Here is a 27,210-nt window from a genome sequence, read left to right as displayed (position 1 = left end):
CAAACCCCAAAACCCAAACAGAGAAACCACAAAAAATGGAATGATTAATTTACTATAACTAACCAGTTCCAACTAAATTTGTCTAGATAGTAACAAAAAGTGATTGTCTCAATTGTAAGTATTTAAAAAAAATGTTGTTAAACAATAGTAACAATGGTTAATAAAAAATGAGATCATTTTATACAAAACACAAGTAGTAATAAAATGATTAAAATCTTTAAAAAGTAGTCCCAAAAAAATCGATCTTCCCATATTGACTAAACAAGATAAGCTCAAATAAGATAGTTTAAGTATTAAAAATGATTTGTGCTGCGCGAATCGTGTAAAACATTTAGTTCTCACGTGTTCACCGATTGTGTTTACCAAAATTTCCAAGGAATTTACTACAATCATATCGTTTTTAATCACGTTTAGACATCGTGTCTAACCGTGCAATACCCCGAGAACAGAAATTTTAAAAATGCGATTAGGACGTCACAATTGCTGATAAGCAGAACGCCTTGGGTATAAATACGAAATTTCCTACTGTTTACAATCAGTTCCTTTCTAAAATAAGAACAGTTACTCAAGTTCCTTTCTAAAGGAAACTTCAAATCTTCTTATAAGAAGAATTTTTTGTTTAATTTTTTCGAAGTAAAAAGAAAAAATGCAACCTAAAGTGTTGGTCAGTGCCGCTACAAGATATATTGCCGGAAGAAACGCCGTCCAAACCGTTTATTGGAGGTCTTCGCCCGATGCAAAATTTATTAAAGTAGCGAAAACTTTTAATATGGGGAAAAGCAATCAAGCCCCAGCTCACATTAAACAAGAAACTAAAGTTGTCTTCTAAGAAGATTTATTATTTTAAGTAATTTATTCTATTTTATAATTATTTGTATCATTAAAAAAATCAATTCTTGTTCATTGTATTACATATAATCATCATGAAACAAGTTGTTTTAATGTAAAATCATATTGAGTGAGCGTAAGTCGATTTCGACTAAATACAATTTATGTTGAAGGAAATAAAAATTATTATTTAACTCTATTAATTCATCAATTCATTTCTTGCATAACAGAAAAACCATGACATTGCATTCGCATTGTTATTGCTTTCACAACGTTCCATAACGATACCAAAAAGAGAAAAAAAGGAAAACATTCGTTACCAAAATGAATAAAAATTCATTACGAAATCATCATCAAAACACTTCAAAATACAAAAAGAAAGTTTAAAAAACATCTCGAGTTCTAATTCAATTAAAGTGAAAGAAGAAGTAGGGACGCCAAGTTTAAATAAAATTCGCTTGCTCTTCGTTCCAAATTCCCAGTAGTTAACCGAGTTTGTGGTGAAAGAAACGTTTTAGTTTCTCGGTCAACATCACTATCGTTAATCTTTTAAAAGGATACCAAAGAAATGTTTGACATCGTGACCAAGATTATAATAGTCACTTTATTAAATATTAAATTTATTGGGTGTTTTAGAATTAATCACGAAATGGGTAAGATTAAGGTTAATTTTCTTAAGCGGTCGCCGAAATATGGGAAATTAGAGTTTTTTAGTCGATTCGACTATAAAAAAATGGGCACCTTTAATTATTTTTCATCCAGAAGAGAAATTCTTTCCGTTAAGCGTTGAGGAGTATTTGGAACATGTTTATCCTGCTAATTCAGATGGGACTCCCATTAAAAACGATTTCAAGAATGATTTAAATAATAACTTACCAATTGGAAGATCATCGCATGGTGTTCATTTAACAACCAGAATGAATTTAGGTTTAATCAAAACAAATAAATTTTATTAAAATAAAATTATAACCAAATTTTTTTAGACGATTTAAAATCGAGTTTATCCTTTTTAAACGGCAGAAATCCGGATAAATTTTCAGTTCCCTCTTACGTAATTGTAAATGAATGTGGGATGAAAAAAAGATCCCGAGGAAATTTTACTTTTATAGCATCTTATTGGTTTTTCTTTCCATATAATGAAGGAAAAAAAGTTTGTTTTCTTGGTTCGCGTATTCCAGTTCCTTTCATTCCAGTTTTAAATAAATGTTTAGGTGTAACAAAAAAAATTGGGAATCACGTTGGTGATTTTGAACACATAACGATTTCATTTAATTCCAATTATGAACCAATCGAGCTTTTTGCTTCAACCCATGATATCGGTGCTTATTATTCCTACGATTTAAGAGGTAGAGTTTTTCGATATAAAGACCAAAGGAGGAGAAAAACACTTTTAAAACACATTAATTTTCCTGCGGAGGTGCGGTTGGATAGAAACAGACCGGTTTTGTATGCTGCAAGAGGATCCCATGGATTATGGGGTGATCGTGGAAGACAACGATATTATAAACTTCCCAATTTATATGATTACACAGGTTACGGGGTTGTGTGGAGAACTTGGGAGGACATTCAAATTTATCATTTGAAGTATTCGAAACAACCCGATTGGATGCAATTTATTGGGAAGTGGGGAAATCCCAGGGATGGTTGTTTATGGGGACTTTGTGAATTATCCGATGCTCCAAATGGAATTGTTGATCGACCTGTTGATTTTGAATGTTAAAATAAATTAAATGAAACAATTTGATCGTTTGTTATCTACTTTATTTTTATCTTCTAATGGTGCACTTTATTAAAACAAATTTATTTTAAGAATGCGATTATAAAGGGTAATAAAACCCAGGACTTTTCACAATTCTTCATTTTGTTGCTTTCTAAAAACGAATAAAATTGTTATGATTCAATTAACACTGTTTAAGAATAAAAATGTACATAAATTACTATTTTTATTTATAAATCATGAATAAAACCAGTTTTTAACAGGAATCTTTATTTTAGAACGTATGATATATGAACGCCATATATATACTATCTCCTATATTGCTGACTAGGAGACCGATTACAAGCCTATATTAGAGTGCAAACATATATATCTGCACTTGTCTTTGATCTCTACTCCGTACGCATGCGTGAGTATCAACTGCTACGTAAGCGCCACCTAGCGTAAACATTTGTTGCCATTTATGCTGCCATTTCCGCCATTTCTCTTTTGGTTTGTTTTTGGGGTGTTCAGCCTGGTGTTATTATTGTTTCAAGTGTTTGTTATTGACTATTTTCAAAGATTTTATCGAAACGTATTTTAGCGCTATTAGAAGTCGTGGTGGCTTCAATAATAATCCGAATGCCAAGCAATTTGAAAGTGCCTTCAGACGCTTATTAATTAGAAGCGAAATAAAAATTTTTGATAATTCGAATTGCTTGGCAGACGGATTAGATATTTTACACATATCATCAAAACGAAGCCAATATGTATATCCATTACAAGAAAGTTGTGAAAACATTTCCGCTGATGTGTTCGATCACGATAATGTAAATACAATGTGAAAATTTAATAACTATGTAGAAAATGTGATAGAATACATCAACGGATTTGTTGTTAAAAAAATTTTAGCGTCAAATATGTGCACTTTCTGTAAAAGGTATTTAGTATCTTGTGAAAAAAATTGTTTATTGATTAATTTAAAAAATGAGGGAAAGCTAATTTATCCCTCAAAAGATGTTACTACAATTTGTCAAATTGCCGAAAGGGTTTATAGAGAGAACATAACTAAAATATTCGGCACCAATATTAAGAGTGTTATGATAAACGATGTTGTCCGGAGGTGTTATCGTTTAGTATTCAGTAATCAAGATTTAATAACGCATGTACAAAGCCAGGATTATTTAGATATAATCACATATCACAATTAATTAAAATAATTGTTGAAAAATATTACGTTATTCGACTCTTTCATGAGTGTAAATTAAACTCTTCAAAAAATGAGTATGTTCGCTCAAAATATCATAGATTAATTCTTTTTAAGAATCAATAAATAAATTCAAAATGACTAGTTTTCTTATTAGTTCCTATTTTTATTCTATTACCCCTCGAATATTCTAATTAAAAATCATTTATCTTTCCCACTAGTCTGGTAAGTACATGTAATAAAATTATAAATACACAAGTAGCAAATTATAAATAAATAAATCAAATGTAAATGGAAAAACAAACATGAAATTATATACATATATACAGGATTTATAACATACGGAGCACACTAAAAGGATAGGTATGTACTAGGAGCCAAATTGAAGATGTTTTCCTAATAAAATTTTGACCACAACTTAATAATCACAAAGATATAGAACGTTAAAGTTGAAGTAATGGCCGAGCATTGCTTACCATATACGGTATTACACTACGTTTAAATTCAAACTGCGAATATTTCGGGGTTACTTAAACAATGCATAATTAACAAAAATAATAAAATCCTTATAATATAGCAGTTACGGTTATTTAAAAATTTGTTAAAACGCTCAAACGGTGATGTTTGTTTATTGAGAACTGCTGATACCATGTTTTTATTGCTGCCAACCCAATTGATTTGGTTACTTAGCAACGGACAAGTATTTTAATTATTCTTTACTGAATATCAGCGGTTTTCAAAAATGGACGTTAAATTATTTTTCCGTCGACCGTGTATTTATATGATTTATAAATGTATACAAAATCATTCATTAATGACACCTATTAATAAACGATTTTCTATTAATAAACGATTTTAAGAAAGTCCGACCGAACTAAATAGTAGTCAATTTAATAAATATTGTCCAATGAAATTTGTAATACCGACCACTATATCTATTCGGTAAGACTACAAAAATAAATTATGACACATTAAAAGTGAGGTTATTTTACCAGTGACAGAATTGGGAGATTTTTCAACGATGGATTTTCTTTATTTTGTTGAAAAGACGGTCAACGGAAAAATATTGTAACTAACTCGTATATTAAAATGCGATTAATTATCTCAATAATTAATCGCCTATGTAACTATTAAGCTTCTAACAAAACATTATTAAGAAAATCTTTTCAGTTTTACCTCTAGTACCTACCCTTTTAGTCTGCTCCGTATGTTATAAATCATCCTGTATATAATTTGGTATCTTGTTGACATAATAAGATTTTCAGGTTAGAGAAAATGCGCGCAATACCTTCAATATTTAAAATTCACGCAAGCGCCTTGGCGAGTACTCGTAGACACGAGCAAACAATCCATCATTCCGTCTCCCTTTATCTTCCGCACGTTCCTCTCATTGCTTGAATAGGGAGTGAGTAATATAGGAGATAGTATATATATGATGAACGCTGTATTTATGAACGTATCCCCCGCAAAGGCTTTGCTGTGACGTCATTGGAAGAATTGACATTTCTATGTTTTTATTTATACAGTGTATTTCACTTAAGAAGCAATATACAAAAATATAAAAAGAAAAGATAAAATAAAATTAAAAAAATACTAAAATATAAAGCGAAATATTAAGTTATAATTTTATTATTGTTAGGTTATCCAACATGACTCGGTTACCATGGTGATTAAGATCCAAATATTGCAGGTGCTTGTCAAAATTGTTTTCAAAGTTTTTTTAAGGAAAAAGTCTTATTTAATTGGTTTAAAAGGCTGTATTTAACTCGAAATTGGTTTACCTAGGGTATTATAAACAAGGTAAGTGGATTAAATCAAAAAAAAATTTTTAATTTATTTCTCTTAATTAGAATCGATTTAAATTAACTACAATTAACTAATTTGTTATGAATGCGAGATAATCGTAATGAATTCGAATTGTTTTAATATTAATAAAAATTAGGTTAGAATTGATAAAAAAATCGGAATAAAATTTTATTATTTTAAGGTTATCCAACTTGACTCGGTTACCATGGTGATTAAGATCTACATATTGCAGTTGCTTGTCAAAATTGATATTGAATTTACGTTTTTTTAAGGAAAAAGTCTTATTTAATTGGTTTAAAAGGCTGTATACATATAACTCAAAATTGGTTTACCTAGGGTATTATAAGCAAGGTAAGTGGATTAAATCAAAAAAAGATATTTTTAATTTATTTCTCTTAATTAGAATCGATTTAAATGAACTACAATTAACGAATTTGTTATGAATGCGAGATAGTCGTAAAGAATTCGAATTGTTTTAAAATTAATAAAAATTAGGTTAGAATTGATAAAAAAATCGGAATAAAATTTTATTATTTTAAGGTTATCCAACTTGACTCGGTTACCATGGTGATTAAGATCTACATATTGCAGTTGCTTGTCAAAATTGACGTTGAATTTAAGTTTTTTTAATGAAAAACATATAATTAGTTGGATTTAAAAGGTGTATTTAATTCAAAATGGGTGAATGGATGAAATTATAAGTAAGGTAAGTGGATTAAATCAAAAAAAAAAATTTTTAGATCAATTAAAATGTACAAGAATTTAGGGTTAAATAACAATTAAAACTAGAACTAACACTTTTAGGTTTAGCCGAGCGTCTTAGACAAGAGCTTGAACCCAAACCGAATATTTCTAGTTCTAGGTCTAGTGTTAGTTCTAGTTTTACACTAGCACTATCACTAGAACTAACACAAGACCTAGAACTAGAAACAGTCGGGTTTAGTCGTGAAAAAAACTTTCAGTTGTCAATGTTAACTTTAATTTTATTATTATATTCGTAATCTTCATAAAATAACCTTTAATGTGAGTCCAAACTTGACGCATTTATCTCAAAAAAGCAAAAAGTTCAAACTTTCAACTTTTAATTTTGACATATTTGTCAACTTCATAAAAAATCCTTTAAAATGAGGCCAAACTCGACATATTTAACTTTAATATTAATGGAAATACAATCACTTCCGGTTTGAAACGTCAACGTCAATTTTGACATATGTATTTGTCATCTTCATTAAAAAACTTTTAATATGAGTCCAAAGTTGACGCACTTATCTCAAAAAACGAAAAAGTTAGAATAAAAAACATTAAACCCGAAGTTAGCAACAATGAAGATAGCAATTTAATTATTAAATATTAATACCAACCTTAATTTTTTATTTTTATTATACTTTTGTTTTTGTGACAAATATTATGATATTTTATAAAAATTAAGAATATGTCAAAATGACATTGACATTTCAAATCGGAAGTTGCTTATATCTCGAGTAATATTGGAATTAAACGTATCATGTTTGGGCTCATTTCAAAGGATTTTTCACGACAATTACAAATATGTCAAAATTGACGTTGACAGTTCTAACCGGAAGTTGACCATAACTTCATTAATATTGAAGATAAATATGTCGTGTTTGTACTCATTTTAAAGGATTTTTAATGAAGATTACAAATATGTCAAAATTGAGGTTGACATTTTAAATCTGAAATTAGTTATCATATAATAAACAAATGCACAACTTCATGGTGTTCTTTCATGATGTATTCTTTATAAAAAAAACTATTAAAATGAGTCCAAACATGATGTTGCTAGATATCACTATGTTGTATATTTTTATTGCACTAAAAGTAGAACTAACACTAAACCTAGAACTAGAAAAATTCAGGTTTAACTAAACCCGAAACTTTGAAAATTGTTAAATTGTTGTCTATTTTTACTGAAATAGAACTAACATGTATTCGGAATTCGAGGTACTTGACGATCTCGGATATCTAGATTCATGTTATTAGTTAAATTTTCTTAATAAACAATTTTAAAATTTTTTTCAAAGATTTTCTGATATAAGAGTACTAAAATTTTACGTCATCATAAAGAGAAAACAAATCTCTATCAAATGAGCCTAACGAAAGGATACATTGCCATTTAAAAAACTTCAAGTGTTATTCGTTACTCATTTGTTTTCTGAAATAAAAACAATTGAATGCATTATTATGGCAAACAAAATATTAAACAACTTTTGTATAAATTGTTTTTTTATAAAGTTGATACCAAGATATATACTATATTCCATACATAATGGACACCCCTGTATATTATATTATAATTTTCTTCCAATGACGTCACGTTTCCTACCTCACCCCGTCTACGTCAATTTGTTCGAGAACCTTAACACACTTCATTCTGTTTTATGTATATTAAATTGCCTAACCATTTTTAATAATTTTGGAAAAATCGTAATTAATTAATGAATTATGTCTCAAAGTAAATTATATACTTTAAGATAAAAGTAAAATTAATTTTTTTGAAATTTAAACTTCACGTCATTCAACTACCAACTTAAATTTAGTGTCTTTTATAACCATTTATTTTTATTTAGATAATTTAACTCAAATATGTTAAAATTTTTAATTTTTTCTTTATTGATCATGTTTTTTTAATATTAATTTCATTTCTTTTGTATTTTAAATAAAAACGTGCTCATTTTTGTGACAGAAACAATACTACCAACAAAAATTTAAATTAAATCTTACTTGCACAAACCATTCCATTTTCAAGAATAACCGGAGTCGTTTCTTTGCATTTACAAATAGCCTGGTTCATACAAAACGCCCCGATTATACAATGTTCATCGTAAATACATTTTTGATCAACACCTAAAATGATTTAAAAAGGTTTTTTTTTTTCACTTAAAGTTGTTTTTTACCTCCAACGCATTGAGTTTTATAAACATCCAAAGAATACATTCGATCGCAATCGCAAGTTTTATTGTTTTTGCAAATATATCCGAACGGTCGACAATCTTTATTAGAGATACAATGCTCATTGTATGAAGCTAAGAATTTTTTTTTATTAAAACAAGAAAATTAAGACTAATTAATTGACTAAATCACTTACAGTATGCTTGTAAAGGTCTCGAATAATAATCGTCTTGACTTTTAATGATGGGTAAAAAGTTAAAACACGCAAAGAACATTACAATCACGCAATCCATCGCGTAATGAACCCCGTTTGTACGGGTTTTGTTAGATCGATTATTTATTTCTACCAGGAATAAGGTGGTGAAAGGTTCACAAAAGGAGTGAAGCCTTGGAAAAGAAAGAGCATCTTCAAATTACCAATTATCGATTTGTTTGGGGAATAAAACGTTAAAGAATTTTATAATTTTAAATAATGATACTTAAGATAACTTTATTATAAGAAAACTAAACGTAAACGCAATTATTAACCTAAATGATGTTAAAATTGTTCCTTTCGATGGTATACAATGCCCCCTTATATTTTCAAACTTTTCCAAACATGTACAAACCCCATCCAAACAACCAACGTTTTCCATTGTATTATTTCTTATAAAACATTCTCGTCTATCCTCGCACATCCCCCCTGCAGTTACATCTCTCCAACAATGAGGTCCAATTCCGTGAAAACCCGTGCGACATTGGCAAGTTCCATCTTGACAGATGGAACTACTTAAATATTCTGTACACTGAGATACTTCAGTGCAGTTATCTCCGAAACTATTTGCAGCTAAAATTAAAATTAATTTCTTTAATGAGGATGTGTTCCAGACTTATTTAACCGTTTTTATTACCCAATAAACAAGTTCTTCCATCAGATGAAGGTGCATAACCTCCAATGCATCTACAAACGTCGTAACACGCAGCAAAGGTGTGTCTACAAGCATCGTCTTCCGTACAAACATCACCTAAATACGCAGATGGGACGCATCTACCATCATCTGTGTGATGATGAAGAATTGGACATTTACATCTTCCCATAAAGCAATTTCCAATGCTATTATCGGATAATAAACAATTAAAATCCGACTGACATAATTCACCAGGTCCTAAAAGAAACTTAATTCATAAAAAGAATCGAATCAATTTCGTTTTTTTACTTGATGTTAAATAACACTGATTTTGAGGTTCAACAAAATGCGAATTTTCCAAGCATTGGCAAGTATTGTTGAGACATAGTGAAGGATTTCCTAAAACTAAAGTGCATTGATTGTTTCTTGTACAAGATGATCCAACGCTTTCGGCGGCTAAAAATAAATTTGATTTAACATATTTATAAAGTCATTTAATTAAATCTTACGTGGTAAACATTCATAAAAAGTTCTATTTCTGAAAATAATAAATCCATCTTTGCATCGACAAAAACCTCGATTAACTTGATCGTTTCCAAAGCAAAAACTATTTTCGTTGCAATCTCTATCTAATGAGCACGGGGTGTTTGATACTAAAAATATAATAATGAATAATTAATTTAAAAAGGAAAACAAACTTACTGCCTCCGGATCGTGGTAATTCTTCGTTACCTAAACAAATTTTGGTAAATACACAAAAGAAAACGCATAAAATTATTGTACTAAACATGTTTTTAGTTAACATCGTTAAAATTATTTGTTATTTACTCAAAAAACAAGTGTAAGGATAGTATTAGAAATGATTCACAAAATAATTCTATTTAATACAGTTTTTGTTATCTTATCGTATGATAAGGGAAAGTGGGTAAAGGTGTGGTTTAGTTTTGTAATCTACAGGGATTGATCGTAAAGTATTTGTTTATATTTTGGTTTTAAATATAAATTATTGTACTTAAAATTAGGATACTGAGTAAATGTACTTACTAGATTGTAATAAGTGTTTGTTGCTGCAAATTTATTTTCATTTTCCGGAAAAATTAAAAGTAATACAGAATTTTTCATGATAACATTCGGGTTAATCAAAAAAGATCAACTTGTGACTACACTGTATAAATCTGATTCCAATGAATAGCTCCCAAATCACTCCAAATAATTTCTGTTTACTCCCAAGACTTTCCAACGGTCTTTAGCTCTCACTATCTTCCAACTTGATTATATAAATTTTGTTGTAATTGTATTTTTATTGCCCCCTTGGTTAACTCATATTGTGAACAACTACATACATGTTAGAAGAAATGTTTCCGATAGCATAAAATCGATTATTATCGCTTCCACGTGCATCTACGTACATACCCAATCAACATTATTATCAATATTAAATAACATTTTCATCGATGAACCTCAAAATTACGAAATTAAATTTAAAAACTTCTTGGAGTGTCAAATTTGACGTTTAAAATGACAAAATTTCCATTGAGTTCTAATAGATGGCGCATCAAAGAAAATTATTTATAATTGCACAAACTTAAATCTTTGTTTATAGATATACATATATATGGTATATATATAAACAAGGGTTAAATGATAAAAATCGTTTTAAAAATCAAATAAATATTTTTTACATATTTTTTAAGTATGTCTTTGTGTTTTTGGATGTGAACAAAATTAGCGCCATCTAGTAGAAATTAATTATAACAATTAAATTATAAAATAATCGTATCATTTTAATTTATTTTAAATTCTAATCTAATTATTACTAAATAATTAACATTAATTTTTTTAAAAGTAATATATAAATAAATCGTTTTAAAAATCAAACAAATATTTTTCACATATTTTGAGTGTCAAATTTGACGTTTAAAATGACGAAAGTTCCATTGAGTTCTAATAGATGGCGCATCAAAGAAAATTATTTATAATTGCACAAACTTAAATCTTTGTTTATAGATATACATATATATGGTATATATATAAACAAGGGTTAAATGATAAAAATGGGTTTTTGTGGAACTTACATTCAGATAGTGTGTTTTAATTTTAAACTCAAAATCTAATGAAAACAAGGTTGGTAATGGTCGGTAAAACAGGAAATAAGAATATGATTGTGTCAAAAAAAAGAAATGTGAGGTTATCTTTGTAAACAACTAACGAATCAATAAAGAAAACGAAAATGAAGATAAAAACGTCGGTGTTAGAGCATTACAAACAAATCAAGCTTATGATAGAAAACTGTTCATATAACCTTATATAAGGAATGGATAAAAACTATGAGATATTTCCTGGTGAAATCATAGAAGACGAAACGTTTAATGTAACAATAAAAGCAGTTTTATAAGTACTGTAAATAATGGGTTGGTAAATCGATTCGGAATGGTAATTGAAAATAATTTGAGTCGAATGGTTAGGAAATTATTATTAAAGAAGTTTTTCGCTCTAAATGCCGCCCCCAAAAAGTTGATAACTTTAAGTCAAAGACCTTAAAATGATGTTTAATGCAGCAATACATAGGAGGAGTTAACATAAAGAGCCAAATTAATGGAGTACACAAACAAGACTTTAATTTCCATGAATTTCATGGAAATAAAGTCATAAATGGACATAATGGAGGACATCTTAATAATTATGTTACATAACACCATCTATTGCTAAATAGAACCTCCTTTTTATTAAATTGGTCATTTAATAGAGTATTTCAACCATTAACAACCCATTTATTACAATACCCATTAATATTTCCCTTCAAAAAATGATTCATTTCAAGAATTTTAGTGTATCAAGAAATATGTATCAAAAAATACCTTTAAGAAATGATTTTAAGTATTTATTAGTATGTTTCAAAATTGGAAACACTTTTGGAGTTGCTCCATTTTACAATAAAATCAAAAATACCGTTGAAAAACCGTCAAAAAAACGGAAATTAATAATTCTCATCGTTTTAACGACATTTTTGATATCTTACGGCTTAGTTTATCAAATTAGGATGAAGAGTTTTGAATTTTCTTCGCCAACCAGCATCGTTGTTTTTACTTTAAGCACGATTTTAATGATAACCGTTTATGTAACTATTCTAATTTCAATGAATTTTACGAAAAAATCGCTTAAATTAACTCAATTATTAAACATAATCATAAAAATTGATAAGAAATTTTTAAATTATAACGATTTTTATGAAGAAAAGAAATTTTTGTGGTATTCAATTAAATTGGGGGTTATTTATTTAATGATATTCCTGCAATTTTTTTTATCTCTTTTGGAATATTTCCAATTACCTTTGGAAATAATCAAAAGAGGATATTTTCTCGAAATGGTCCAAAAATTAATGATCCAATCGACATTGATGTGTATTGGGGCTACAATAAGATGTGTTACGAACAGATTTGAAGTGTTAAATAGGATTTTAGCGAAAAGATTTTTTAATTTAAACCATTCCAATATCACAAATCAAGATAATTTCGAATTAGATGAGTTATTACGCGTTTTTCAATGTCTTATTCAAGAAATGGAAGAAATCAATGAAGTTTATGGGCTAATTTTATTCTTTGAAACTCTAAATACGGTCGCAACGAATCTTTTATTCTTACTTAACTTTTTATACAACCGAAGTATACCGTATATCTTCACGAGACTTTGGTGGTTTGTAACAAATATGGTAAATATTTTTTTTTACTATATAATTGTGAAATTTATCCATCTTTTTAGACGTACAGTTCATTAATAGCTTCAGCAGCGACCTCATCGAATAGAGAAATACAAAAAACACCATCAATCTCCTATAAATTGATGCTAAAATTGGAAAGAACACAAGAGGATTTTAATTCAAAGAAGTTTAGAGGAAATTTAAGGAGTTTTATTAAACAATCTAAATTGGGGATGGATTGTTATAACGCTGGAGGATTCTTTGAGATCGATTTTACCTGGTTTTTAAAAATAGCCGATCTTACAAGCACATATTTTTTAATTATTATGTCTTTTTGTGTTTTTGGATGTGAACAAAATTAGCGCCATCTAGTAGAAATTAATTATAACAATTAAATTATAAAAATAATCGTATCATTTTAATTTATTTTAAATTCTAATCTAATTATTACTAAATAATTAACATTAATTCTTTTAAAACTAATGTATAAATAAATCGTTTTAAAAATCAAACAAATATTTTTTACATATTTTTTAATTATTGGGTTTTTGGATGTGAACAAAATTAGCGCCATCTAGTAGAAATTAATTATAACAATTCAATTATAAAAATAATCGTATCATTTTAATTTATTTTAAATTCTAATCTAATTATTACTAAATAATTAACATTTATTCTTTTAAAAGTAATATATAAATAAATCGTTTTAAAAATCAAATATTTTTTAAGTATGCTTTGTGTTTTTGGATGTGAACAAAATTAGCGCCATCTAGTAGAAATTAATTATAACAATTAAATTATAAAAATAATCGTATCATTTTAAATTATTTTAAATTCTAATCTAATTATTACTAAATAATTAACATTAATTCTTTTAAAACTAATATATAAATAAATCGTTTTAAAAATCAAACAAATATTTTTTAATTATGTCTTTGTGTTTTTGGATATGAACAAAATTAGCGCCATCTAGTAGAAATTAATTATAACAATTAAATTATAAAAATAATCGTATCATTTTAATTTATTTTAAATTCTAATCTAATTATTACTAAATAATTAACATTAATTTTTTTAAAACTAATATATAAATAAATCGTTTTAAAAATCAAACAAAACCTAACCTCAATTATACCTGTCACTCGTGTTGCATCGAAAACCCATCAACCCCTTTTTTATTAATTTTCTTATTCCAAAACCCCTCTTTATAAACCAAGAATGTCAAGCGATTTATTACAATGTTACAACCGAGGTTGTGGTAAAAAATACGATGTAACCACCAACACGGATAGTAAGGTTATGTTCACTTTTAAATCGCCAAGAAAATTAATTCCACGTTCGATTCCTCTCTTTCAGAATCGTGTCAACATCATCCTGGAGAGCCTTTCTTTCACGATGCTTATAAGGGATGGTCGTGTTGTAACAAAAAATGCACTGATTTTACCGAATTCTTAAACATTAAAGGATGCACATTTTCGCAGCACTCCAACGTAAAACCCATCGAACCTGAAAAGACGCAAAAACCCGTTCCTGATGGTGATGTCATTGAAGTTAAACCGATCGAAAAAAGTCGTTTAAAAAGACCGTCGTTACGAACGGAATTGGTTTTAATGAAACCTCTCGTAGCCCCCACGCTAAGAAAACAATTTGAAGAGGTTTTTGTTGAAAAAAAGGAAAATTCTGATGAAATCGTTATTGGTACTTCATGTAAAAATGGAGGTTGTACTTCAACTTATCAAGGACCTATTTCTAATGATCAAACATGTACTTATCACCCTGGAGTACCAATATTTCATGAAGGAATGAAATATTGGTCTTGTTGTCAAAGAAAAACTAGCGATTTTAATGCATTTTTAAACCAAGCCGGGTGCGAATCAGGTTCTCATCTTTGGGTTAAAAAAGATGAGGATTCAACAAAAGTACAATGTAGATGGGATTATCACCAAACAGGGACGCACGTTGTCGTTTCGATTTATGCAAAACAATATTGTCCCGATAAAAGTGAAATTAAATTAAATCCAATACGTTTATATGCAAATCTTATTTTTCCAAACCAAAACGGAGCTACTTTTAATTTAGATGTGGAACTTTGCGGGGTAAAAAAATATTTTAGGTTAAATATTTAATTTTATTCTATTTTTTTTTAGATTATTGATGTTTCTCAAAGTAAAGTGAGTATGTTTGGGACTAAAGTTGAGATCAATATGAGAAAAGCAGAAGCTTTTAGTTGGTCTAAACTTGAAATTAATAACAAACTTGATAGTTTGAAAGATAAAGAGTCTGGAGAGGAGCTTGGACCAAAAGTAGAAGGTATTGATTTATCTGATTTATAAAATTTATTAAATAAGATTCTGTTTTGGTCTTTTATTAATTTGTGAATGTAATTTTGTAGAATTTTTCAATAAATTATTTTTTTTTTTTAATAAATTTTTAAAAAATTCAAGAATCATGTGGCTTAAAAATATAATCAATGTGAAATGACCCAAAAAAACACGTTAATAATGAAAAGAAAGTGTAGAAATAACATTAAAGTTTCGATGTGACGTCACAAGCAATGTTAACCCTTTGTGTCCCGACGGTACTTTAAAGTACCGGTAGTTTTAAACACTCATTTTAAAAAGAAAGCATTGAGCTTTAATTTAAAATAAGTCTCAGTCCTTAATTTCAATAAATAGGACTTCCAGGAATTTTTTAATTAGCATCTTTTTTGACACTTTTAGGTTATGTGAAAATGTAAGTTTTGTTTCAACATTTCTTTTCTCTATATTTTTCCAATCCAACCCAACAATTATTATACATCATTTTAAAGAGAAAGCTTTGAGCTTTAATTTAGAATAAGTTTCATTCCTTAATTTCAATAAATACGGCTTCCAGAAATTTTTAAATTAGCATCGTTTTTGACACTTTTAGGTTATACGAAAATGTAAGTTTTGTTTCAACATTTCTTTTCTCAATATTTTTCCAATCCAATCCAACAATTATTATACATCATTTTAAAGAGAAAGCTTTGAGCTTTAATGGGGTCATACACGATTTTTTTTTTATTATATTTTCTGAAAGTTTATATAAAAATATAGTTACCGTTATTTTTTTTTTTAATATTTTCGAACAAAGTCATTGTTAAAAAAATTATTGAAAATTTATATACCCATTTGCGCTTTTAAAATTCCCGCGTTGATGACGTACGATTCTCACTTTTGCGTCCCCTGCTCCCCGCTCAAATGCGAGAAAGAGATGAACGTCATTTAGGTTGTATTGAAAAGAGATAGAGTGTTTGTAGGTTATGTTTATTATGTTTTGTTCATGGATGTAATAGAGACACTGTATTACATCCATGGTTTTATTTTGACACTGTCACACCGCAAGCGCTATCTAACGGACAATTTAACTTGTTTTAGGCAGTGCGGTTCCTACGTCACAGAAAAGCCGCGAAATTATTTCGTTTGAATATTTGCTATTTTTCACTTCAAATTACGCAAAATATAAAATTGATCAAAATATTTCTTTTACTTTGTGTTCATGCATATACTTGCATATATCGTGTGACATAAAAATTTTCTCTAAATTTAATAAGTGTGTATGACCCCATTTAGAATAAGTTTCATTCCTTAATTTCAATAAATACGGCTTCCAGAAATTTTTAAATTAGCATCGTTTTTGACACTTTTAGGTTATACGAAAATGTAAGTTTTGTTTCAACATTTCTTTTCTCAATATTTTTCCAATCCAACCCAACAATTATTATACATCATTTTAAAGAGAAAGCTTTGAGCTTTAATTTAGAATAAGTTTCATTCCTTAATTTCAATAAACACAGCTTCCAGGAATTTTTAAATTAGCATCTTTTTTGACACATTTAGGTTATACGAAAATGTAAGTTTTATTTCAACATTTCTTTTCTCAATATTTTTCCAATCCAACCCAACAATTATTATACATCATTTTAAAGAGAAAGCTTTGAGCTTTAATTTAGAATAACTTTCATTCCTTAATTTCAATAAACACAGCTTCCAGGAATTTTTAAATTAGCATCTTTTTTGACACATTTAGGTTATACGAAAATGTAAATTTTATTTCAACATTTCTTTTCTCAATATTTTTCCAATCCAACCCAACAATTATTATACATCATTTTAAAGAGAAAGCTTTGAGCTTTAATTTAGAATAAGTTTCATTCCTTAATTTCAATAAATACGGCTTCCAGAAATTTTTAAATTAGCATCGTTTTTGACACTTTTAGGTTATACGAAAATGTAAGTTTTGTTTCAACATTTCTTTTCTCAATATTTTTCCAATCCAACCCAACAATTATTATACATCATTTTAAAGAGAAAGCTTTGAGCTTTAATTTAGAATAAGTTTCATTCCTTAATTTCAATAAATACGGCTTCCAGAAATTTTTAAATTAGCATCGTTTTTAACACTTTTAGGTTATACGAAAATGTAAGTTTTGTTTCAACATTTCTTTTCTCAATATTTTTCCAATCCAACCCAACAATTATTATACATCATTTTAAAGAGAAAGCTTTGAGCTTTAATTTAGAATAAGTTTCATTCCTTAATTTCAATAAATACGGCTTCCACAAATTTTTAAATTAGCATCGTTTTTGACACTTTTAGGTTATACGAAAATGTAAGTTTTGTTTCAACATTTGTTTTCTCAATATTTTTCCAATCCAACCCAACAATTATTATACATCATTTTAAAGAGAAAGCTTTGAGCTTTAATTTAGAATAAGTTTCATTCCTTAATTTCAATAAATACGGCTTCCAGAAATTTTTAAATTAGCATCGTTTTTAACACTTTTAGGTTATACGAAAATGTAAGTTTTGTTTCAACATTTCTTTTCTCAATATTTTTCCAATCCAACCCAACAATTATTATACATCATTTTAAAGAGAAAGCTTTGAGCTTTAATTTAGAATAAGTTTCATTCCTTAATTTCAATAAATACGGCTTCCAGAAATTTTTAAATTAGCATCGTTTTTGACACTTTTAGGTTATACGAAAATGTAAGTTTTATTTCAACATTTCTTTTCTCAATATTTTTCCAATCCAACCCAACACTTATTATACATCATCTTAAAGAGAAAGCTTTGAGCTTTAATTTAGAATAAGTTTCATTTCTTAATTTCAATAAACACAGCTTCCAGGAATTTTTAAATTAGCATCTTTTTTGACACATTTAGGTTATACGAAAATGTAAATTTTATTTCAACATTTCTTTTCTCAATATTTTTCCAATCCAACCCAACAATTATTATACATCATTTTAAAGAGAAAGCTTTGAGCTTTAATTTAGAATAAGTTTCATTCCTTAATTTCAATAAACACAACTTCCAGGAATTTTTAAATTAGCATCTTTTTTGACACTTTTAGGTTATACGAAAATGTAAGTTTTATTTCAACATTTCTTTTCTCAATATTTTTCCAATCGAACCCAACAATTATTATACATCATTTTAAAGAGAAAGCTTTGAGCTTTAATTTAGAATAAGTTTCATTCCTTAATTTCAATAAATACGGCTTCCAGAAATTTTTAAATTAGCATCGTTTTTGACACTTAGGTTATACGAAAATGTAAGTTTTGTTTCAACATTTCTTTTCTCAATATTTTTCCAATCCAACCCAACACTTATTATACATCATTTTAAAGAGAAAGCATTAAGCTTCAATTTAAAATAAGTTTCATTTCTTAATTTTAATAAACACGGCTTCCAGAAATTTTTGAATTAGCATCTTTTTTAACACTTATATTGATAAGAGATGCGAAAATGTTAGTTTTTGCTCGATATGTTTCTTCTCAATATTCTATCACATATTCGTCGTCCTGTAGCTACAGGTCTGATAAATAAATATTCAAATTTACTGCATCCACGAAAATATCGTAGCGCAAGTTCAAAAGAAAGAGGAAGTTGTGAAAATTATTCTGCCAAAGGTAGACCCCATTCAAAATGTACTACAATAGTTAGTGTTCCAGACGCTGTATTTAGACCTGTCGGCAGTATCTAGTCTTCAGAAAGCAGTATTTAGTCTTCTAGAAGCAGTATATAGTCTTCTACCAAAGTTATGTATGTTTTCTCCAAAATATTTTATCTTTCTTTTGCAGTATTTAGACCTGTTAGCAGTATCTAGTCTTCAGAAAGCAGTATTTAGTCTCCACAAAGCAATTTCAGTCTTGGAAGGCAGTGTTTAGTGTTCCAGACGCTGTATTTAGACCTGTCGGAAGCATCTAGTCTTCAGAAAGCAGTATTTAGTCTTCTAGAAGCAGTATCTAATCTTCTGCCAACGTTATGTATGTTTTCTCCAACAATATCTTATCTTTCTTTTGCAGTACTTAGACCTGTCAGCAGTATCTAGTCTTCAGAAAGCAGTATTTAGTCTCCACAAAGCAATTTTAGTTTTTAGAAAGCAGTATTTAGTGTTCCAGATGTTGTATTTAGACCTGTCGGCAGTATCTAGTCTTCAGAAAGCAGTATTTAATCGTCCAGAGCAGTATCTAGTCTTCAGAAAGCAGTATTTAGTTTTTTAGAAGCAGTATCTAGTCTTCTGCCAACGTTATGTATATTTTGTTCTTGATACTGACAGCTACTTCTTTCTGGGTGTCTATCATCATCTTTTTGGGAGCCTCTTATTATCTATACACCACCCGGTACCTCATTTCTGCAGCTGTTACTTTGCTTTTGTGCTTATCCTGCATTGGCAAAGTTTCCGTATTGGTGATTTCCTATCCTGTGCAATATCAAGACAAGTCCATTGGTTTCTTGTTCATATTCTTCGCATTCTTTTATTGAACACATAAGTATTGCCATGAAAAATCATGTTTGGTTTATAATCAATTTTTTGTTTTCTCCGAACAGTAATTTCAGACTTCATGTGGACTTTGAACAATGTAATTCCTGTTTTTTGCTGAAGTCTAGTTTATAACTATTGCAATTTCAGATTTTTTCTTGCAAATTAACCTTCTGACCAGAGTATTCCCGAGTATTCCCTTAAATTTGGTTGTTCACCAGTATAATTCTTAAATTTTTGCTGAAGTATGGATTATGATTATTCCAGTCTTTTTTTAAGTTTATTTATATTTCTTTGATTATATAATATATATATTTTTAATTAAAATGCATTTCTTAACTTTTTTAAATTAAAATGAATTTTTAATTTTTCCCCCGCATGGCATTTTGGGCGCCACATTCCGCCCAAAACTGCTTAAGACAGCTAATCCTGAATATTAAGAGACGTAATTAACATCTTTTTCATTGTGTGTTTTTAAAAATAAAACAATTAGGAATAAAAATTTACTGAATCTATTTATTATGATTATTTAAACATTATTATAAAAATTAATGGAATCTACTTTATCGGCTTAATTTGACAGGCAAATGTCACGTCAAAAATAATAACATATGCTTAATATCGCTTAAGATTAAAGAATTTTACTTTTTAAACCAGTTAAGTAATATTAATTAATTAAACTAACAGCGAAAATGGCTGATTGGGAAGAAATAAAACGTTTAGCAGCTGATTTCCAAAAAGTTCAATTAACCTCCACAGCTCAAAGGTAATAAAATTTTAATTAGATTATTCAATTTAATAATGATGAAATCGCAATTAGGTTGTCGGAAAGAAACTGTATAGAAATTGTATCATGGTTACTCCAAAGAAAAATGATCGATTTAATATTTACAAGCGATGGAAAAGAATACATGACGCCAACTCAATTAGTTACAGATATAAAAAACGAACTGTACATAAACGGAGGACGAGTTAATTTAACCCAACTATCGAAAGTGATTGGAGTCGATTACAACCACGTCTCGAATCATATTAACGAAGTTTTAAAAGGCCACAAAGACATTCATTTCGTTTTGGGCCAACTTATCGATGTTACGTACATTTCGAAAATTGCCGGGGAAATTAACGAAAAATTACAACAACAAGGGCAAATTAATCTTAGCGATTTAACGATCCAATACGATTTACCAACGGATTTTTTGCAAAATCATGTGCTTGAGAAGAATTTGGGAAAATTAATTTTTGGCCGGCAAGATAAAAATGATCCGAAAGTATTCTTTACAGAATCGTTTATTGCCAGGAGTAAAGCGAAAATTCGCGGGGCTTTAGTTGGGTTAACACGACCCACTGCCGTTCATGCCATTTTGAATCATTTGGAGATTTCTGAACGATTATTTTTCTCGTTATTTGAGCAGAGTTGTTCGTATGGACACTTAACAAGTCGATTAACGGGGGCTCAGTATATTCCGAATGTTTATTCAAGGTCACAAGTAAGTTATTATGACCAGTGTTGCCATACATACGGTAATTCCACTAAATGTACAGTCGAAAATTTACGGTAATTTAGAAATCTGTAATTTAATTTAAAAATACGTACGCAGGATGGCGTCAAGGTTTGTGTATAAGAGGTTGCCTAGGTTTATATGCAACCTTTCTGCGCATTACATCATTGGCTACAAATAATACCGGGAAAATAATTCAAATTTTTAAAATAATGTAATTGAATTAGTTTAATATATTTTAGTATGGTATATAATTAACAGCGGTAGTAAAACGGAAAATAATTCAACTTAATTTTTGATAAAATTCACTTATCATTAAATAATTGCGGGAAACTAAAGTAGTAATAGATTTATGTTATCACTAGAGAAGACACTTCAACTCTCGCTAAACATGACCTTGAGGTTGCGCGCGCAAATTCTTGCCGCTCGCCAACAAACTAAAATCAAAGAATTGTAGGAACTTAGACAACCTTTAATATAAAAAACCTTGGGATGGTGTTAAATGCTATTCAATCATGAAGTCCCTAGATTATCAAAGTACCGCGGTTTGCCGCCATTTTGGCTCGAATGTCAAGCGGGAAATTTAGAACTATGTCATTCTGTTGATAAAATTACGCCAAATTTCCTTTCTCTTTATTTCTCGTGGTACTCTGAAGAGTTAAAAGCCCTTCTTACTACTATTTTTGCAAGTCCAAAGGCAAGACGGCATAATTTTTGTAAATAAGTGGTGACATGCACTGACAAGCTGTCAAACCGCCATTTTGACTCGAATAGTTCGAATCAAATATACAATTTCCATGTCTCTTAGTTAAGTGATGTGATAACAGACATATTTTTGAAAATGGTAAAAATCATTCCTGTAGATCATATCTTTATGAACTGTCAAATAATGTAATCCTTATTAACCATGCTATACAGGTGTCTCACGTAACTGGTTCCTTAGAACTTTTTCAGGTTCCACCATTCCCAGAGATTTGAAATTTTGGTAACATGGGTTGAATTCAGAACTGTCGGTCTAAAATATTTTCAAGATGACCGCCACTTCCGGGCTACCGGAAGTAGACCATAACTTCGTTATTTTAAATCGAATGCTATAGTTTTTATTATACTATTTAATTGTACGTAAAAAAATAGGTTGACTTTGATAAAAGTTATTGGTACCTAGCGTTTTTCGTTTTCGAGTTATTTTGGTCTTAAGCTTGTATGTGTGTATGTAGGAGAAGGGAGGGTATGCTTTCGCATACAGCACCTAGGCCCCAACGGGCCCGTTGTACATCCTCCTGCACTCTCTTCGGCTACATCAATCAGCCTAAGGAATTTCCGAAGGCTAGCATACAGCTCAGAGGTGTGTTCCTTATGCCATCCGTGCTCGGCCATTCCTCTCTGAAGTCTCTCATTCTGAGGTCTTGCAGAGTGAGGCAGCACACAAGATGTGTCAACAATGTGTCACAAGATGCTTGTTTACCTTATAATGACCCGTGACGGGTCCCATTACAGCCTTACGAAAGACAAGGCTGCCTCTGCTGAGGGATAACGTAATACTTCCTTAGACAGATGACAGCCCTTAACCCTGTGCCACCAGTTCATACACTTTTTGTGGGTAAAATCTATAATAATCTCATTCTGAGTTGATAAGGACGGAGGACGGTACCTGAACAAGTCGAGTGTCCTTTAGTCCATTGAAGTACAACACAGTTATGCACTGCGGCCTTCTCCAATGTCAGATGACAACCCATAACAAGTCCGGAGGTACTTATTCTACTCAGGGCTAAAATAGTTTGTCTTGTATGGCGATTAACTCCGCCTGTATGACGGCGGTACTTTTACCTATAGGTTCAGATACGTGGAGTTGGAGATCGTACGAGAAGACTCCGGCTCCAGCTCCTTCCCGTCTACTTGAACCATCAGTGTAGTAGATTTTAAGGCTGTTTTATACCTCTACTTCTGTGGAACTTGGGTGGGTAAGATAATTCTTCGTAAAAATGTGTTGTAAGGGTGTGAAGTACGTTTTACATTCCATAATTGGTGAGTAATCCACCATTTCATTCCAGAGAATGGCATTTTTACTATCTCTCTCAACCATTAAAATTCCTGCTGCTCGCAGTCGAATCATAATCACCAGTGCCATCTTGAATGAACAAATGAAGTGGCGTTAGGTTCAATATGTTCTCCATGGCTGCAGTGGGGGTTGTCCTGTAACATACAAACACTCAAGTCTCTGTACTTTATTATATGCAGCAGTGGATGTAGACTGTAAGGTCTTTGACCACCATACTACTGCACCATATGTAAGCATAGGACGGATTACAGCCGTATAAATCCAGAGGACATTTTTAGGTGACAAACCCCATGTCTTACCTATAGCTCTCCGGCATTGACCGAATACAACGTACGCTTTTTTTTTACTCTATTATCTAGGTGAACTCTCCATGTCATTTTATTATCAAGTGTGATGCCCAGATATTTGATTTCTTTTGACAAAACCAATGAAGTATTAGCAAGGGATGGCATTCTAGGCTTGCCAAACTTCCTCATCCGTGTGAAAAGAATCAACTCTGTCTTCTTAGGAGAGTCTTTGTTCGTCACACCAAGACTCTATCAATTTGAGAGCTACTTGCATCCTATCAAAAAGCACGTTTATGTAATTGCCTTTGCCGAGAACTGTAGTAAAGTTGGCTTCAGTGAGGCGTTTCAAGAGGCTATCCAGGGTGAGATTCCACAAAAGTAGGGATAGCACACCCCCTTGTGGACAGCCTCGAGTAACTCCTCCTTAGAGATTGACATCGCCAGCCCTAATCTTAACTATTCTATGTTTAAGAGTGTTCTCAATCCAACTACAGAGAGTCTAACAAGGCATCTTGAATACCAGAGAAAGTTGTTTTATCAAAAGCTCGCTCTATATCAATGAAAACACCCAGGACGGACTTCTTTAGGTGCAGCGCTCCACCAACAAAGCTGGCCACCGAGTGAAGAGCCGTTAGTGTGGACTTGCCCTGAGTGTAAGCGTGTTGATTAGGATTTACTTGTTTAGTGGGAAGACAGAAATAAAAACTATAGCATTCCATTTAAAATAACGAAGTTATTTTAGATCGAAAGTTTCGAATGAACAACCCATGCTATAGTAGAAACCACGAGAGCTGGCAGTGACAGGTCGCTTAAAAATGGTAAGAATCAAGATATGGACGTACGACTTAGATTATTTCACCACATATATTTAAATGTAGGTTATGTTAGTAATGGAGGTTATATGTCAAACATTGTCAAAGATATTATTTAATGATTTTCCTTTCAAAGAAAACATTTTCGGCTTGTGAAAACACTAACAGATTCATGACAACGTTCACAAGACGTTTCGATTTGAGGTTATAATTATAGAGTTATATCCCTTCGAAGAACAGACGTACTTTTTCGACGTGGCCATTTGAATTGTACAGCAGACATATTAAACTAATGCTATCTTTTTCTAACGCATATTGCTCTCTAGCGGTTTGTGAACTACGTATGGCATTTCTAAGAGCGGAAAACGATGATTTACTGCCAGCTCTCGTGGCGTCTACTATACCTGTTTTTTTTTTGCAAAAAACACGTTATTTAAAAAATTCATAGTCTCGTATGCTACTTGTATTTCCTCCAAAATAATTTACCAACTTTGTTAGAAAATGTTCCACTCAATACTTACGGAGAAATGTGGTTTCAACAATGATGATGAAAAGTTTGGGTGGACAGTTTATTTTATAGCAGTTATTTCGCAAAACCTTTTGTGTCACTACAATTTTTAGTACAAGTTCCGTATTTTATACATATAATTTTCGTTTTCAAGTACGGTACTACAACGTCCTCTGTGTGGCAACACTGGTTATGACGTTTATTGTCATTTGTGTCAATAACATTTAAATACATCTGAATCAAAGATATTACAGTAAGTTTTTTAAATTACTGTAATATCTTATTACAGTAATTTTGTACTGTAATATCTTTGAGTCTTCAAAATTGTTTTGATCATGGGCTTAGTAACAGCTTATCCGTTGGTAATAATTATAAAAAAATTTATATTATTTTTTTCTTTGATTGTTTTTAGAACGAATACATCTCCAATTTTTACAAACAAAATAATTACCTGGAATATGACCTTTTAACAAAATTGGGAATTTCCGATTATAAAACTTACTTAAAGAAATTCCTTGGACAAGACGATGTAAGATATTTAAAATCATGCGTTGTTTCGAAAACGATTTTGGATCGCCTTGAAGCCGATATCGACGAATGCATCAATAGCAAATCACACTTGGATGTTTTAAATAACGTACCTTCAGTTTTTAACGACCAAGACGTCCAAGTACTTTTAGATATGGTTTTAACGCCGCAGAAAAGTAAAGAAGTTATCTTTTTAAACGGTTACATCTTAAGCAAAGCATTCATCGATTCGTTATCGGCCGATTGCGAACAAGTTGTTGAAGTAAACGCGAGATGTGCTGTTGAAAGCGGGGCTTATCAACAATATTTTACCGATTTACAAGTTTCGAAAGGTACGAAAGGTGATGATGTTGAAGATGTTAAAGTCGATAAACGGGAGGAAAGAAGGAAGAAAGCGGCTGGTGGTAAAAGTGGCGGGGGGACTCAAGGGAGAGAAACTAAAACTAAATCGACTAAAAAATACGTAAGGGGTAAAAGTGCTGTTAATGAAGATGTTGAGGATGAAGTAACAGGGAAGAAGAAATTTTTGGAAATTGTTTCTATGGATGATATAAACGGTTTGGTACAAAGTAAACTCGAAGAAGATGGTTTAGATGAGTTAACACCTCATTTAGTCGAATACTTATATCCGACTTTGAATCAAAAAGGATTAGAAACCGCCAGAAATATTTATAAAGTCACAATATCTGATCGCACTGCGAATAGAAGAGACACCCATAATGATCTACAAAATAGAATGAATGCTTTAGTTGGAGACGTGAGATTATTCGACAAAGGATTAAAATTATTTCCAGTTGATGTTCAAGCAAATCTAACGAAGTATTTATTAAAAACTCATTGCACCGACGTTGTTATGAAACTTTTAAAATATATTTCTATGGAAGAAAACTTGAGTTTACTTCCAGATAATTGTACCAACGAGCAAAGATTAAAATTTGTTAACGAACTTCCAAATGATTACCGAAACCCTATGCTTACTCTACTAAAATCATTATCAGCACAAGGAATCGAGGAATTTTTAAACTCCGTCGAAGATGCGTTAACAAGTTGCAGCATGATCTTAAAGAAAATCGATAAGAAAAAGGATCGTATCGTTATCTTAAACTGCAAACACAGCTTATTAGAACAATTACAAGTAACGGATGATCCCGCGATAGTTCTTCACCTAACTCTTTTAATCCTTTTTGTGACAATCACCCAAAATATTATCCACACCAGCGGAAGACACGTTTCTGCTATTTATGCCTATTTAAAACCTCATTTAAACGATGAACAAAATAAAAAATTAAGCAAATATTATGATTTAGTTAGCGTCGTTCTAAATAACGGGGATGATGTGGATAAAGCTAAAGCTATTCTTCAAGAAGAAATTGACGGGATTAAGAAGATCGCAAGTGAATTTAAAAAAATTGGAACGGCTGATAAAGATAAAAATTAGATTGTTACAATTTATATTGAATTAATAAATTTTATGAATTGGGTTAATACTTTACCTTTATTCCTGAAACGAAAAAAGACTATTTATTCATTAAAAGTGTTAAATGTTTGGACCATGAAGTTGTCCATTTCTCTTTTATATGATAACTAACTTCAGGTTTAAAATGTCAACCTCAGTTTTGACATATTTGTAATCTTCGTTACAAAGCCTTTTATTATCTTATTTATCTTCAATATTAATGAACTTATGGTC

The 27,210-nt window shown here is 30.2% G+C and overlaps 5 protein-coding genes and 1 long non-coding RNA gene across 6 annotated transcripts in view; 3 read left to right on the top strand and 3 right to left on the bottom strand.

Annotated features, from left to right (window-relative positions):
- Positions 1-824: 824 nt before the first annotated feature.
- LOC111424051 (uncharacterized) lies at positions 825-3,872 on the top strand. The gene is made up of 3 exons (XM_023057455.2): positions 825-1,481; positions 1,543-1,755; positions 1,812-3,872. The coding sequence occupies exons 1-3, from the start codon at positions 1,397-1,399 to the stop codon at positions 2,546-2,548; spliced, it is 1,035 nt and encodes a 344-aa protein (XP_022913223.2). The 5' UTR covers positions 825-1,396; the 3' UTR covers positions 2,549-3,872.
- Positions 2,574-8,891, bottom strand: LOC139429223 (uncharacterized). Its single transcript, XM_071194728.1, has 4 exons — positions 8,644-8,891; positions 8,453-8,581; positions 8,280-8,402; positions 2,574-2,699 (listed from the first exon to the last, which is right to left on the bottom strand). Exons 1-4 carry the CDS (start codon positions 8,738-8,740, stop codon positions 2,629-2,631), a joined length of 420 nt encoding a protein of 139 aa, XP_071050829.1. The 5' UTR covers positions 8,741-8,891; the 3' UTR covers positions 2,574-2,628.
- A 29-nt stretch (positions 8,892-8,920) lies between these two features.
- Positions 8,921-10,340, bottom strand: LOC111424052 (prion-like-(Q/N-rich) domain-bearing protein 25). Its single transcript, XM_023057456.2, has 5 exons — positions 10,037-10,340; positions 9,844-9,987; positions 9,644-9,790; positions 9,338-9,592; positions 8,921-9,273 (listed from the first exon to the last, which is right to left on the bottom strand). The coding sequence occupies exons 1-5, from the start codon at positions 10,137-10,139 to the stop codon at positions 8,927-8,929; spliced, it is 996 nt and encodes a 331-aa protein (XP_022913224.2). The 5' UTR covers positions 10,140-10,340; the 3' UTR covers positions 8,921-8,926.
- A 3,815-nt stretch (positions 10,341-14,155) lies between these two features.
- LOC111424019 (CHORD-like protein) lies at positions 14,156-15,477 on the top strand. The gene is made up of 3 exons (XM_023057410.2): positions 14,156-14,322; positions 14,388-15,127; positions 15,179-15,477. Exons 1-3 carry the CDS (start codon positions 14,250-14,252, stop codon positions 15,362-15,364), a joined length of 999 nt encoding a protein of 332 aa, XP_022913178.2. The 5' UTR covers positions 14,156-14,249; the 3' UTR covers positions 15,365-15,477.
- A 4,924-nt stretch (positions 15,478-20,401) lies between these two features.
- On the top strand, positions 20,402-26,999 carry LOC111424022 (UFM1 specific ligase 1). Its single transcript, XM_023057414.2, has 3 exons — positions 20,402-20,590; positions 20,645-21,314; positions 25,405-26,999. Exons 1-3 carry the CDS (start codon positions 20,517-20,519, stop codon positions 26,956-26,958), a joined length of 2,298 nt encoding a protein of 765 aa, XP_022913182.2. The 5' UTR covers positions 20,402-20,516; the 3' UTR covers positions 26,959-26,999.
- The window catches only part of LOC139429220 (uncharacterized), a 219,915-nt gene continuing 215,030 nt past the window's right edge, over positions 22,326-27,210 (bottom strand). Inside the window, exon 2 of the long non-coding RNA XR_011639885.1 lies at positions 22,326-24,888. This is a non-coding gene — a long non-coding RNA (uncharacterized lncRNA). The remainder of the gene's footprint in view (positions 24,889-27,210) is intronic.

This window comes from Onthophagus taurus, chromosome 3 (genome assembly GCF_036711975.1).
Source record: "Onthophagus taurus isolate NC chromosome 3, IU_Otau_3.0, whole genome shotgun sequence".
Taxonomy (NCBI): domain Eukaryota; kingdom Metazoa; phylum Arthropoda; class Insecta; order Coleoptera; family Scarabaeidae; genus Onthophagus; species Onthophagus taurus.
Note: the sequence above shows the minus strand (reverse complement) of the source record. Positions and strands in the feature narration are given on the sequence as shown.